Source organism: Aulonocara stuartgranti, assembly GCF_965226115.1.
Source record: "Aulonocara stuartgranti genome assembly, chromosome: 4".
Lineage (NCBI taxonomy): Eukaryota > Metazoa > Chordata > Actinopteri > Cichliformes > Cichlidae > Aulonocara > Aulonocara stuartgranti.
The window spans coordinates 2,689,526-2,705,641 of NC_138942.1; the positions used below are offsets into that span (position 1 = coordinate 2,689,526).

The 16,116-nt window shown below is 43.6% G+C and overlaps 1 protein-coding gene across 2 annotated transcripts in view; it reads left to right on the plus strand.

Moving 5' to 3' along the window:
- The first annotated feature begins 372 nt into the window (after positions 1-372).
- Positions 373-16,116, plus strand: part of gsg1l (gsg1-like) — a 38,316-nt gene continuing 22,572 nt past the window's right edge. For both annotated transcript variants that reach the window (XM_082530667.1, XM_082530668.1), the window contains exon 1: positions 373-1,001. In XM_082530667.1, coding sequence (XP_082386793.1) covers positions 665-1,001 — 337 coding nt within the window. In that variant the 5' untranslated portion in view covers positions 373-664. The remainder of the gene's footprint in view (positions 1,002-16,116) is intronic.

Below are 16,116 nucleotides of genomic sequence, written 5' to 3' on the forward strand. Positions count from 1 at the left end.
AGTAAATTAACAAAATAAGCCAAAGGAAAAAATTCACAAAAGTGCGAAACACAGTGGTCCCAAACTGGAGCCTCACCTCTCCAAGCTCCTAATGCACATTGTCATTAAAAGTTTATCATTTTATTGAGTCTGTTGGGATCTGTGACCCTTTGTCTCTGAAATGAGACTAAAATTAGATTTTTGACTTTCGCAGGACACCTTGAAGGTGGAGAGGAGATGCAGGTAGCATCAAACAAAATGATATCGTATTACCTGCTGTCATATTTGAGCTGGGTTTCTTTGTGATGGATTCAACACCCCCATAAAGAGTCACAGATTTAATACCAAAAGATCCAAAATGACTGATTTCTAAAAGGGAAAACGGGAGTAGGTGTGGCTGAGGTGTGAGCTGTCTGGGTGACCGGTCACTGTGATGACGCACACGCAGGGAGGGAGAGCAGGAGAGAGAGAGGTGCTCCGCTCTCAGCATCACGTCTCCTCAGTGAGCCTCCTGCTCTGTGACGGAGGAGCAGCTCCCCGTCTCCTCTCCGACGCCGGAAGCTCTGATGGAAGATTTAAATTCTGGGTCCGGAGCTCCTCACTGAGGACACGCGCGTAATTCTCTGTGCGTCCTCGCAGCGCCATGCCGCTCTTCCTCGTCTGACCTCCTCGCTCTCCTTCTTGGATGAACTTTCTCGCTGCCTGCGGGGACGCGGCCGCTCGCTCCGAGATCATGAAGACGACGCGGAAATGCCGCGCGCTGCTGTCGGTGGGTCTGAACCTGGTGGCCCTGTTCTTCTCCACCACCGCCTTCATCACCACGTACTGGTGCGAGGGCACCCAGCGCGTCCCCAAGCCCAACTGCAGCAAGCAGCGGCACCACAACTGCATCGACTACGGCGTGAACGAGACGGACCAGAACAAAGTGCACTACAGCTGGGAGACCGGGGACGACCGCTTCCTCTTCCGCCGCTTCCATACGGGCATCTGGTACTCCTGCGAGGAGAACATCCACGAGTCAGGTGGGTCCATCAGTCCGAGAGGCTGGGGAGATTCTGGGGTCGCTTAAAGTTGTTAAGAGAAAATAAAACTAGAGCAGTGTCGGCTTTAAGATGAGTGTGAAGTATGTGGAATACTTTTCCCTCTTCACTTCAGTTTTTATTTATTTTATTTTTTAGCTCACCTGCAGTAACAGGTCAGACAATGTCCCCCTGAAATTAAAGCTAACACGCCAGCCACGTCATTTTTACGCACAACCAAAGGAAAATGTTTGTGCGTAAAACCTGTTTTCACTTCGAGTTTGAGCCGCACTGATGTTTGTTTAGTCTTTGGACAGAATTTTAAAATGATAGGATGTGGTGCGTTCAGAGGACACTGCTCTCACTCATTGCACGCTGATCGATGTGGACAATTTAAGTCAATGCGCTCTCATTTTTCAAGCAGAAATTGAGCTTCTAAATCTCCGTTTCCCTCAATAACAGGACAACAAATGAAACATTTTTAGATTTACATTGAAAATAAATATTTTTATGCTTTTTCTTCGGTCTGTGCTTCTTGTCATAAAGATAAAAGTTGACAGAATTCAGGGAATTTGTTAGTGCCAGAAAGGAGCACAAAATCTTCACTCCAAACCACGTCTGAAGTCAAGCAATCCTAGATGGAAATTCATCAGTTTGGACCAGAAAGTGTGGCTGCACTGAGACTTTAACCTTTCATGTGATGGTGGATGATGCTGGTGTGGGTCTGCTCTGTGCAAACATGATGTATTCACACTGTTTTGGATAAATGTGGAGAGCTGGGTGATGAATATGACTGAAGCTGGAACTCTGAAAAGAACGGCCCCGTTTACCTCCATACTCTTCTCTGCTCTGGTTAGTTCCTCAGAAAAGCAGAAAGATCTCAGCTTAAACACATTCAGCATACCTGCTGCTGAATTGAAAAGCATCATAAGGAGTGCAGTGAAGGAGATGTGAATGTTTTTCTTGTGAGGTCTCTGGTGGGTTTTGTTGTGGGTGTTTGTATTTTGTATAAATTGTTGTAAATCTTGAATTTTCTGTTGTAATTGGTACATTTTTAGCATGTTTGCATCATGGCTGCTGTCTTGGCTGGGTTTCTTTGTGAACCTCCTGGTTAAATAAAGGTAAAAATAAATAAATAAATAACACATGAGGCTCTCTGCTCACATTTTCTCTTCCTGCTGATGAGACGTTTAATGGAAAACTCAAAAATTAAAAGTTCAGGTCTTCAAATCACTTATTTTCCCTCAGTCCACAGTGAGGAGGCGCTCGGGTGATGTGCTGGACGCCCTCACATAGAAGCTCATACCAGTGGGACTTTTTGCTGTAACCGTGTTATCCAAACGGTGTGTTGAGGAGGTGCTGCCCTCTCCAATCTCCTGGATTTCCTCTCCTGTGTTTTTGGATTTATAGTTCCAGCAGTTTGTTTCCTGAACTTTGTTATCAGCTGCTGAAGCTGGCTTCCTGTTGAATGGTAAATGGCCTGTATTTGTATAGCGCTTTACTTGGTCCAGTTCTGGTTAGTTCTAAAGCTACCAAACAAAGTGCTTCACAGGGGAAACAAACTTCATAACAAGCAGGTTTTAATAACTCAAAGTTAACTTCTGGTCTTTTGAATGAAAGATGGCAGAGGATGAAAAACAGATCACTGATCAGATTGTTTTTGTGAATGCTCTGATGGTGGACGGCTTTGAACTGTGGGGTGGTGTCACCTCCTTACCTTTCAATAAAGGATGGTCTAATGTATCCTCTGCCAAAAGAGGCAATAACTCTGAAGCATTGTTCTTAGTATTTATATAATCCGGTGAGACTTATTGTGGCTCCCTCACAGACATTTCCACATCTGTCAGGACTCTTATTAAGAAAACTGTTTCTACCTCAGCCAGTGTCCCTTTACTTTCTGACTTTCCTTCTCTGTTTCCATCTTTGTGATGAACTTCCTAAAACTGCTCCACGGTGCAGTTTTTGACCAAACAGGAGAAACCTCTGCTTGTCAGGGACTACTTTCAGCTGCGGATTGATCCCCATTACTTGGAGCTTTAGCTGTGAAGTCTACAGTGAGCTTTGCCTCTGTGGGTCCTGTAAGTGTTTCTGATATTTTGTCCCATGTGAGAAGCTGTAGACAAACAAACAAACAGGATCTGTTCTGTGCAGAGACGAGTGGGAGTGAAGAGGACAAAACAGTCTGTGTGTGGATCTGTGCGCTGTAACTCTGTGAGAGTAAATAAACATCCCAGGGACACAGAGGTGTGTGTGTGTGTGTGTGTGCGTGTGTGTGTCCGTGTGTGTGCGTGTGTGTGTCCGTGCGTGCGTGTGTGTGTCCGTGCGTGCGTGTGTGTGTGTGTGTCTAACTGATATTACGAGCTTTCCTTCTTCTCCACATTTAAAGTCCACACCATGCAGGAGCAGCAGCATCTGTGAAGTTAAAGTGTAAAAAAACAGCAGATTTTCTAAAATCCTGTAAAGAATCATTATTTGCATCAGTGGCACGCGCCATTGTTCAGAATGTGAATGCATTTTTAACCTTATTTCTCTGTGAGAATTTTCACATCAGCGGCAAATAGGAAATAAAATGCTCAGCCTGAGGCGTTAAGTCCTGACTGATGACCACCAGTAACCCACATGGGAGGGATCCTTTAATTCTGCAGAAGCAAAAACGAGAAACTCGTATTTAAGCTCTTGCTGTAGCGCCCACTTGTGTTTTTATTGTGGTCTTTTAGCTTTTATTGCGATAGGAAGGTGGAGGACAGGAAAGCTGAGACCAGGGGAGCATTTCTAAACATCACAGCACCTAAAAACTATTATTCATGTTTAATACATTAAACCATATTCATATATATTATGTAACTGAGACTTAAACGCTCATATCTCCTCAAGCATGACTTAAAATAAGTTATTTATGAGTTTATTTAGACACAAGCTTTTTTTTTAGTTAGTTTTAATTTTGAGCTCTTTCTTTGCATTATTTGATGTCAGAGGTCTCTCCTCTGTGACAGACTGGATATCTGGGGGCTGTGCTACAAACTTCAACATACCCAGGATAACTTTCTTATCTGGCTTCACTTATCCTAACATCTGCAGTCAGTTTGAGCTCCATCTAGTGGCTGTTTAGCGGCCTTGCACGGTGTGACCAGGAGTGTTGCAGATTCGGCCTCAGGAAGGTTGAATCTGTTGATCTGCTCTAAAGTTTCTGTTAATACATCGACTCAAACTGAGCTCTGACAGCTCAGATCTCAGTAAGTACAAAACTAAGAAAGTCTCCCGTCCAGCACATCAAGTATTGAACAAACACACATCCCGTCACGCCCCGAAGCTTAAGCTTGTTAAATTCCCCCCTCACATTCTGAAAGGATCGGTTTGTTCCAGCTCTTCATTAAATCTACAGGATGTTTACACTGAGAACAACACTGGAACAGAAGCTGCTGATGGAGCAGCACCTTTTTTGTTTAACAGGGTGTTTATATTTTTGCTCTCGGCCCTGCTCTCACCAACAGGAATGCACATTTTATTAGACTTAAACCCAAAGCTGCATTTTCATCAAAGATTTTATGCATTCATCTGTTTGTATTTTAGATCAATCCCAACATCCAGTCTAAATTATTTGTTGTCTTTGAAAACTTTGGGATTTGCACTAAGATTTCTCTTTGCTCTGCTTTGTTTTTCACTTTCTTTTTGCCTGATTAAATTTTGTTGCTATCGATACATGTGTATTTGCCAACTGCTCTGTTGCTGCTGGGTGAAACTGGTTGCAAAGAGTGTGGTGCACCAACCTCAGCAGGAGCTTGCAAGGAAACACTCCCCAGCGGACTCTCAATGAATAAGTTTCGAAAAACGCAGCTTTTATTTTGAAGGCGACAGTTTCCATTTCCAGCTTGCATCAGGTTTTTTTAGTCTCATTAACATTGTGCATGTAGTTGGTGTCACTGGAATCAGTTTGTAGTGTTTGGGTCTTGGGGTAAAGTCTGATTCCCACTTTGGTCTTGAAACTTACCTGAACTTGCTCACCTGTCTTCTCCGAGTCAATACTTCCCTGTTAAGGATTCTTTCAAGGAGTCTTACCTTCTTGCCTCACCTGCCTGCAGACCCTCCTTACAAACCTCAAACAGTTCCTGGAGAACAAACCAGCACCATTCTCTGAGATTACATTCACGATTCTTTTAAACTGTCTTCGAAGCAACTCTCTGTGAACCATCCAAACACCATCTGAACTGGGTCCTGCTTAAGTGTCCAGCTGCCTGGCCTGGCCTCCACGGCTTTCCAGGAAAGCTGGTGTCTTCCATGAAAACTGTGGGTAACCATGGCAACCTACAAGCAACCGAAACAATCGTGAGGAAGTTTTTTTGTCCAACACCGTGCACCGACCGGTCTGTAGGCTGGTGTGACTGAGGCGCTGGGCGCTAAAACTTCTTGGTTAGGTTGAGGAATGCCAGTTGAGGTGATTGGATTCAAACTGAGTTGAAGACCGCTGATAATTTGTATTTGCACTTTTTAAAAATGTTTACAGCACCTGTCACTCTTACTAGTCCTGATGGCTGAACTGAGCATGTGCCGACTTTAATCAAACCATGTAAACAATCCACATTAATATGCAGATATTATACATGTGCTGCAGAGGCTGAATAATGATGAAAGCAACTCCAAACACCAGCTGTTTAATTATCAGCTGATAAAGATTCAACATCATACCCGCCTCCTCATTTAACCTGATGCGTAACAGACCAAAGAGAGTGTTACCTGAGATCAGGTACGCAAACACCTGTGACAGCGCGGAGCTTTGGGAAGAGCCGGAGAGTGTGTGTGTGTGTGTGTGTGTGTGTGTGTGTGTGTGTGTTCTTCTGTCCCAGTGATGATGAACTCTACAGAAAAGCCCAGCAGCAAAAATATGGTGGATTTCCTGCCAAGCCCAATGTTTTATTCAGCTGTTTCCTCAGTTCTGGAACAAATTCAGAATACTGGAGATGCTGGCTGTCTCGACTGTGATAAAACAAGTATACGTATAGTTTATTTATCTGGATGACTTCTTTGGCGTGACGCAGCACTTGCTGATTTGCAGCTTGGCCTGGATGATAAAGTTGATGTTTGGACCAAAGGGTTGTGGATTTTTGCCTTTTTTCCTCACAGATTCGAGCTGCTGATTGGTGATGCATATAAAACTAATCTTGGCTCATTCTTTGGCTCTCCCTGTGTTGTTAATGATAAAGAGGACTTAAACCTGTTAATGTGTGGTAGTACTGGGGGGCTGTGGATCATAATTCCTAAACCTAACATGTTTTCCCACCATGAAGGCTGCTGCAGTGATTCCAGACAGTTTAATGAAAAGGCTGGGATGAAGCTTTGCTGTGTGGCTGAGATGTGCTGCAGAACCTTTAGACTAAGTGCAATAACATCAGTGTCACTGGGTCATTATAACAAGCCTGCTCCGGTCCCTGAGAGGGAAAAGATTGCTGTACTTTATCCAAGTGTTTCCTGTTGTCTGCACGTGTAGCGCATTAGCTGTTGCTAACATCAGGTTAATGCTAACCAAAGCAGGAGTAAAAATCATTTCTTCTGTGTGGGTTCAAGGTGCATTGTTTTGGTATGAGGTGTTTGCACTTCTACAATTTCATTTGCACTTTGTGTATGTTAACATGAGTCCAGTGGGAACCTCCAGGCGGATGAATGGGGTTAAATGTAGAACTGTCACACGAGACTGAGGTTAGAGTCTAGTATGAAGTCAAACATCAGTAATGGCTCATTGTTTTTAGTACATCACAGCCGTACGGGGGAAATGTTTTTATAATGCATCTATTTGGATTTTGTTAAGGCATAAATTTAGGAGCATGGCAGCTCTGGTTAGTGGGTGGCGACACAGGCGGCTGTAGCTGCTAGCTGTCTGCTCGGCTTCACCTCAGCTAACTGGAGTCCCTGAACTGGACCTCTGGACTGTGTTTGTGCTGTCGGAGCACCGTCCAAGAAAATTAAAAGAGGACAAAAACTGTCTTTAAAAACACAAATCATCTGTAAAGTAGGGGTGGGCGATATAAACGATATACGATAGAAACGATATAAATTTGGCCAACAACAGAGATTTTGACTATACCGCTCTATCGCGATAGTGCATGTTGATGATGTCATCAAGCTGCACCTGTTTTGGTCAAAAGCATCGCAGCGGCTACAACCATTATCATCTGCAAATTATGGCGGGCGACAGTCATAACAAAGAGATGAAGCACTTTTGAAATATGGGGAAAGCCAAAAACTGCGCTTCCTCCACTTCGGTAACATTGATTCATTAATGTGGAATTCTCTCGCAGCTGCTCTGTTCCCATGTTGTTGCAGTATATTAATAACTAACCTCGTATTGTGGATGAATGATCTCAGTTGTTCTCCTGACTGAAGTTTGGCCCATGTATAGCATACTGCTGTGCGATTGCATTTGTCCCTGACCACCAGAATCCCTCATGTTAACTTTTATCGAGTGGAAAAAAAGTTGGCGTTCATCCTCCAGCTTCAGTGTGCTAATGTTATGCTAACATAGCTGTGTCGCTAGCAATCACGTAGCACAACATTATATACCAGGTAGTCCAACTTCAGTAACCCTACAAACGCCACTGCTGTTTAGTTTTCTGTCTTCATTTATGTTGGAAGTGGCAGCAGAGCTGTACGTTTGAATTAGTTTCAAAAATCTCAGTCAGAACATGATATGAAATGTTTAGGTGGAAGCTAGCGAGCTAACTTCCTGCTAACTTCTAACTCCGTTAAATTTAATAAATTCTGTTTTCATGGATGCCTGGATGTTAAACTTAATTGTTACACCTGGTAAAGCGTTGCTGCTTTACCAGGTGGAATTTAGACTGTTTTTAACTCTTAGTGTTCGTTTGACTTTGGGACCTGAAGCAGACGGAGTTTTGGACCCAGATTACTCCGCGAAGCTCCTCACTACGGCAGCCGTAATGCTCTGACAATCCATCAAGCAGTGCAGCTTACCAAAGTTGTACTAAAACATTTTTTAACAGATTTCTGCAGCCAAAATCGGTTCGAGGTCAGTAAGCACAACCAGAATTCATACATAAGGCACACTCGATTTTTGAGAAAATTAAAGGATTTTAAGTCCTTATAGTGTGGAAAACACGCTATACAGAAGAAAAGAATATATCGCGATATATATCGTTACCGCACATGCTTCAAATTATATCGCAATATGAATTTTAGGCCATATCGCCCAGCCCTATCGATTATTTCCCGGTCTGCACACAGACTGTGTTCACTGTGCTGTTGATGGGATATAACTCACTATGAATTGCCTGTTAGTAACTGGTAATTTCTCCTTTCAGTGTGATTGGTCTGCGAGCTAAAGGCCTGTATCTTTATTACAGTGTGGTTCGCCCAACAGTGCTGGATAAAAAGGCATTCTGGCATCGCTGAGCGGAGAGTTATGATAATAAAATTTTACAGTGTGACTCCCTCTCTCAGCCATCGATTCCTTTTTCTTCTCTGACTTCGCTCTGCTTGTTTGTTTTTACAGAAATAATTATTAGCATCACCTTTGAGGATTACGAATGAGATCATCCTGGGGAGGTGATGGAGACACCGAGAGCATCACTAATTAACATTGATTAACCTCCAAAGATGTTAGGACTTAAAATTACATGTACGTTATACATAATTACTGTATGAATATGACACTGTCTGTCACAGATTTAAGCAGACTCTCGGTTACCTTTGTTTGCAGTAATATTCTCTATAATATTTTGACACCACTTTTATCAGTTTTGGGCTCTGTGTTGCTGCTCGTGTTGTTCACTGAAAGCTCAAGAAGTCAACAGAGAAGCGCCAAAAGCTGCAGTACCTCTAGTGTCCAGCAGAGGTCAGTCCCCATAGACTCCCATGTTCAAATGTCCAACTTCACAGCAGAAATAAACACGTTTACAGCCTGATACAGAAACAGTTTTGGTCTCTACAGATAATTTCTCCATTTATAACAGCTGTACGAGGGTGAATTCCTCTGTATAAAGTTTGCATTATTATGGGCGTGGGCTTTTGGACTGACAGGTTAATGGTGACACAGGCAGCTGGAGCTGCTAGCTGTCTGATAGGCTTCACCTCAGCCAACTCAAGTGTTTGTTTTTGTTCTGTTGGAGCTTCCTGTTTGGGATTGAAGTTCTGCTTGCCTGTCTACAGCTTATGGATCCTGCTTTTAAGCTACTAGAGTCCACGATATAATATAATTCTACAAATGTATGTGAGTTATGCAACTTCCTGATGAAGCTGCACACAAAACACAAAAACAGCAGTATTTTATTTATTCATCGCAATGTCATGAATTTCTTAGAAGAAGTGTTTCAACATCTTTATCTGTTTTTTGCATTCAGCACACCTTGGACTTGAAAATAGGATCCACTTTTAAAATGATCACGCCGATCCTTATCTCTGATGATACTTTAACAGACATATGGGCCTTAAGTTCACCAGTACTGAATATGCTGTTGTGTGTTATTAGTATTACTTAGTAAAATAAAATTTTCTTTTAATATTTTCTTTTGTTCAAAAAAATATTTGTAATTGTTGTAAAGCGGACCCGCTGAGCTCAGTGTAGCTCTATTAGAAAGTGGGCCAATTCATCCTCTACCTGAAACAAGCCATTTCGGTGTGTTTGATGGCTGCACATACGCTGAGCCCATTATTGGAATACGTGGCCATCAGCCATTGGAGCTGGAGCTATATGTGACCTGTTGCACAGCTGGTCCGTATATTACAGCAGCTTATTATTAAAAATAGATTAATAATTGAATTAATGATTCAAGCTTTTCTGCTTGTGTGAAACTTATCCAAGCACTTCACAGTAATTATTTATCAGTCTGCTTTCCTATGAAAGGTCCGTACTTTGGAGCCACTGTGAAAAATGACACATGGAGGGAAATAAATGATTCAGTGGGATTTTTTCCTTTAAAAACAGCCATCGTCTCAGAGCTTTGGACTGCTTCAGAAGGGGCCAATCTCAGAGTTACTGAAGCCCGCTCGGGCTGATCGATGCGTACGACTTTACTGCTTCTCTTCATCAGTCTCACTGTGCTGCTCCTCACTGTCCCTGTTCTCTCCTCAAACACCCTGCTGGGAGACTCATGTTGGAGTCTCGCCGTCAATCCAGACTTCACTGAACTTTTAAACCTTCTTTGACTATGATTTGATATCGCATCTGAATCCAGACATGCTGTATTCCACCCAGGCAATAAGAGGTTAAGTGAAAGCATGCAGCCATGGCGTCATGAAAGCTTCAGCGAGGCTTATTCACTTCATTACATCACTTCAATCTGGCACGACTGGCAAACAGACTCCTAAGGAGCTCATCTCGCAGTGACAGCAGTAATGAGAACAGAGTCGGTCGCTCCAAAAAGAGGCTTTAATTTGCAAAAAAGTTCAATTTACATCGACGTGACCTTTCTGTGAAATCCTCACTGTCACTGTTTGAGCCTTTTAACAGCCTGTTTCATGTCTTTTCTCTTTTTATTATATTGTAGAAGGAAGAACCTGTTTCACCCCAAGACCAGAGTGCGTAATACTCAGAGAAACTGCAAACAAACCCAAGAGCTCCATCAAAGACTCTTCAGGCTAGGTTAATGGTTCAGGACAGCACAGTTAGAAAAAGACTGAACCCACATAGCAAAATTGGTATGGCCCGGATCTGGCCCACATAATGTGCTTACACATGGTCCACATACCGCAAAGAATGACGGCCCATGTGTGGCCCAGATCAGGTTTGCCAGATCTGGGCCACACGTGGGTCAGCACAAGGCCAGTTGAAGACACACTGGTGGTCCTGTGCTGGCCCATGTGTGGACTACCTCTGGCAAACCTGATCTGGGCCACCAAAGGGCCGTCATTCTTTGCAGTATGTGGACCATGTGTAAGTTGTGTGCTGGCCCAGAACAGTTTCAGCTCTGGCCCCAGATGTCAGCCTAATGTGTATCTTAATCAAGCCATGTAATAACAACATGTGCCAGAACATGCAAAACAGTGCAAAAGTAACATGATGAGACTCTGTTCAGACTGACTTTTATATAGCGCTTTTCTAGTCTCCCGGATTACTCAAAGTACTCTATACAACATACCACATTCACACACTTTCCCTACACGGAGTGCTTCCTAACTACATTCATACACATTCACACTCTTAACATGCAGACTGGAGGAGCCAGTGATCGAACCACTAACCTTCCGATCAGTAGGTGACCTGCTTTACCTCCTGAGCTACCGCCACCCACTGGCAAAGATGAGTAAACCGTCACTAGGTTTTGGATAAAGTGTACACAAACCTGTCAAACCTGCATTTGAAACGTTGGCTACCATAGCAGTATAGTATTGCAACATGGCATTTGGGTCTTTTAACAAAAATAGGAACATAAACAATGGCATCATTGCGGTTAGAAGTGCCAGCTTGATGCCGGATCTGGGGAAGACCTGTTTTCTATGGGCCTGGGCCACATACACTAAACCACAATCGGGCCAGATATGGCATGCCATCACATAAGCAGTGGCATCATTGCCAGACCTGGCCCATATCTGGTCGACATACACTCTGCCATGACAGTGGTCAATCAGAAGTGCCAGCTTGATGCCAGGCCTGGCCCATATCTGGATGACATATGTCTTTACATGCCAGAATTCAGCCAGCAGTGCCGGCTTGATTCCAGATCCGGGCTAGACCTGCTTGCTATGTGGGAACAAGTATGGCTGTGTGGAAGGGATGCAGGAGAAAACCTCTTCTCTCTATAAACAGCATGGCAGCATCTGAACTACCAACAAGACATCAGGACCAATGAAGTTCAAACCCAGCCTTCACCACAGCGGTGGACCGATCATGATTTGGGCACCTTGCAGTCACTGAGTGTACTGTGACCTCACCAAAGTGTTCTAGAGCCAAATGTGAGGCTGTGTCCCACAGCTAAAGCAAACTGGGTCATCAACAGGACGACGATCCCGAGCACAGCAGCACATTTCCAACTTAAAAAAAGGAGGAGCTGCAGTGATCCAGACCTCAGCCTGACTGAGATCTTTTCAGTCTTTTCTGTGCATAAATGAATGTTGCAAACCTCAATGATCTGATCGACGCTATAAAGAAGAGTGGGCCAAAACTCCTCCACAGTGATGTGACAGACTGATGAAGTCACACAGGAAACCATCACTGCTGAAGGAGGTTGCATTTGAAAATGATTAGGCACATTATCAAAGATGCACAGCAGAGGTTTGTGCAGACATATTTACTCATTATTGTAGTGACGGTGAAGGTAAAAGTACCGTTCTTCCTTCCCGGACCCATAACGTGAATCAGACTATTAGTTGTGCTCTGGTGGGCGGAGCTGGAGATGCTGATTGTGTTGTTGCCGTGGATGGAGCCTTCAGTGAAGCTGTGTGACTGTGACGTAGAAGTATAACCTGTAGAACAAAAAAGTCTTTAAAATGTTGCTTTGAGGCAAATCCACCAAACCTTTGGAGCTGATGTGACTGATGATGTTTTCATATCTGTGAGCACAAAAGTTATTCAGTTACAAGCGAGACGGCTCAGGATGGCTGCTGAGGACTCTGGCATGGAGCAATGTGTGAAATACTGATGTTCTGTCAGATGCTGCAGGCGTCTCACCATTGCAGACAAAGTGTCCTGACTCTTGGGTTTATTTGTGTAACCTTGTGTTTTCCTTTTGCTCCTGATTTCGGTGCTCACAGTTAGTTAATTAGGTTTAGGTAGAAGTTGTAGTTTCAGTTCAAAGCACCGTCCTTCACAACATTAAGCTTGCACACTGCCACTCACCAGTCAACACAGACAGCCAGTCAGTCACACCCTATGGGTACTTTAGAGTCACCAGTTAACCTAAACCCACTAAATGTATGTCTTTGGACTGGGAGGACGTCGGAGTACCCGCAGAGCAAACACTGGAAAAAGTGAACACAGCCACATGGTTGATGTTCTTGCTGTGAGGCAACGGAGTTAACCACCATGCTGCAACTCCTCGGGCTTCCACTGGTCCGTTGCCTCGCTCTGTGGGCCCAGTAAACACTTTCCTGATGGGTTTATGGTCTCAGTCGCTGGTTTGAAGTCTTGTTGAATAAAACGTGGTGTTAATTTAGAAATTTATGATCCAATTAGAGATAGAGGAGGACGTGCTTTAACGCAAGTCATAATTGTGTGACTGTGCAGCGTTCCTCAGTTTCTCAATCACGTCCATCGATCACTCTGCACGTCCAGTTTTGAACTGCGGTGTTGGATCAGCACAAATGAGACTGGAGCCTTTATGTTCTTCAAGTTCATTCTCAATCTGACGTTTTATACGGTCTGTTTTAAATGTAGAAGTAATGGCACATTAGGTGTTGTTTCACAAAAGCATTCATACTCATTACAGCTGCAATTAACCCCCAAATGACATCGGATCATTGATTAAACAGTCTGCAGAGCTGCAGGAAGGGAGAATAATGAAAGAGTGGTGCAAAAGTGAGAGCCGGGACTGTGAACCAAAATTACAAGAGAAGACACCTGAAGCTTCTTTAAATGGATCTGTTTCATTACAGCCTGATAGACTGCGAGCGTGATTTTCTCTCTTTTTTTTTTGATAATTGACATTTTAGAGCAGCGCGGGCTTCTGTGTGCAGCAGGAAGGCGTAGGAATACTGATTGTGCTGTTAGTCCTGTCATCAGGTCACAGACGAGCCCGCTCACTCTTTAATTACATTTTAGATTCATGTCCTAATCAGACGCTGAGACGCTCACCTTTTGGCTGCATCACAGCTTCACTTCAGTTCACCAAGGTGTGAGCAAATTCACATTTAACCTTGAAAAGATGAAATATGACCATCCTCTTCAGATTCTGTCAAACAGGCGCTTAGAGGAAACAATCAAAGAGCTGATTTTAGCTACAGTCATACATTTATTCTTATTTCAGTTTAGTTCCCAACAGGAAGCCAGGGGAGAACAGAGGAAGGAAGGATACAAGCACCAGGTGGAGAACAGGTAACAGGAAGGAGTGGGTTAAGGGTCATTCGGCTCATTTCCAGCAGCGTTTTCACTCTGTTATAGGAGAAGCGGAAATGGCCCATCAGTCATGAGATGGGGTAAGTGTTTCATGGTTAAGAGGTGACCCAGTTGCCAAAGAACACCTGAAATTTGGTCCATGTGAGCTGAAGCTATGGATAAATTTAGTCAGCCAGACCGACTCTGAATCATAGCTGTCAGCCAAGTCTGAATGCAGCCCACATTTAGGCCAAACACCGATTGCTCTCTAGGTTAGAATAACTGCCCATAGGTGATGCAACAGTAGATTAACAGGAATCATGTGAGCTGAAACTGTAGAATAAAAGTACCAATTAGACATAAAAGCTATTCTTCTGAATGCACTGTTGAGCTAACGGGACTTCCAGAATCTCAGAGAGTTTCTGCAGGACTGACGTTGAGTTTCTGTTCTTTTTCTTTCACCACAGGAAACTTAAATCGTCCTCAGCATCAGTGTGATCAGAGTGTGTCTTCATCTGCTGTTCAGCGAGTATGGCTCTGTGCGTGTGTGGGCGTCGGTGTTTGGGCTGGTTATAGATGGGCCCGCCTGCTGCCCGTGACACTGCACGGGCTGAATTATAGCTCGTGTTGTGGCTGCTGATCTGTGACCTGCAGGGTCCCGTGAGCTCTGATGAACTCACCGAGGCCCGAGTGTGCCAGGAAGAAATATAATGAAGCCAAGAGGACACTCGAAACTGAAACTAGAACAATCTGAGAAAGAGTCACACTTTTTCTTTTTTTACACATTCAGTATCGCTCCACATCACAAAGTTATGAAGGTTAGCAACCACGAGCAAGAGAAGTTTAATCACGTGACAAACTTGTAATTGACAATTAGTCAGCCAATGACCGTTCCCACTTCTTTCTGACTCTCAATAATCCCAGAACATCCCATGGAGCCCAACCTGTCCAAAATCCTCACTCTGATCTAAATACAGTACAAGAGAAAGCGAAGCACTTCCTTAAAAACTGTACTCAAAAACACACAAACTAAAAATGCTGTTGGATATAAATTGCTAATGCTACCCAGTCATATGCAAAGTGTTAAGGCTAATATGTGACCCACCTGCCACTGAGACAAACCTTAATACAAGAGCAGTAAATCTAGGTCAGAGCAATGAGTAATATCACAAACTAACCACCTGCTGTTACCAGTTTTAAGTCATGATAAGAGGCAACGAGTCTTTTACAGCTGTGGAGGAATTTTGGCCCATTCAGCTTTGCAGAATTGTTATAGTTCAGCCACACATGAGCCGCCTTCAAAGGTCATGTCACAGCATCTCAATCGGATTCGGGTCAGGACTTTGAGTGGCTTAAGAAAAGCAAAATTAAGACTCTGGATCGGCCTAGTCAGAGGTGGACTTGCTGGTGTATTATGGTTTGGTGTAATGGGACACACACCTTCCAAAAACTTCAGCTTTTGTCTCGTCAGTCTACAGAATATTTTCCCAAAAGTTTTGGGGATCATCCAGATATTTTTCTTTATGTTCCTTTTGCTCAGCATTGGTTTTCTGCCATGCAGGCCATTTTTGCCAGGTCTCTTTCTTACGGTGGAGTCATGAACTCTGGCCTGCAGTTCTTTTGTCACCTCTTGGATGAGTCGTCGCTGCGCTCTTAGGGTAATTCTCTTCAGCTGGCCAATCCTGGGAAGGTTCACCACTGTTCCATGTTCTTGCCATTTGTGGAAATTGGCTCTCACTGTGGTTTGCTGGAGTCCCTCTGCTTTAGAAATGGCTTTATAACCTTTTCCAGTCTGAGAAATCTCAGTTACTTTGTTTCTCATTTGTACCTGAATTTCCTTGGATCCCGGCGTGATGTCTGGCTTTTGAGGATCTTTTGGTCTGCTCCACCTCGTCAGGCAGGTCCTATTTAAGTGATTTCTTGATTGTGAACAGGTATGACAGTGATCAGGCCTGGGTGTGGCTAGAAACTGAATTCAGCTTTCCAAAGATGTGATACATCACAGCTAATTTATGTAATGATGGGTCGGTGACAATCGGTTTTTCACACAGGGACACGTAGGTTTGGATTATTTTCCTTTTAATAACAAACACCATAATTTAGAAACTGCATTTTGTGTTTACATTTGTTATCTTTGTCTAA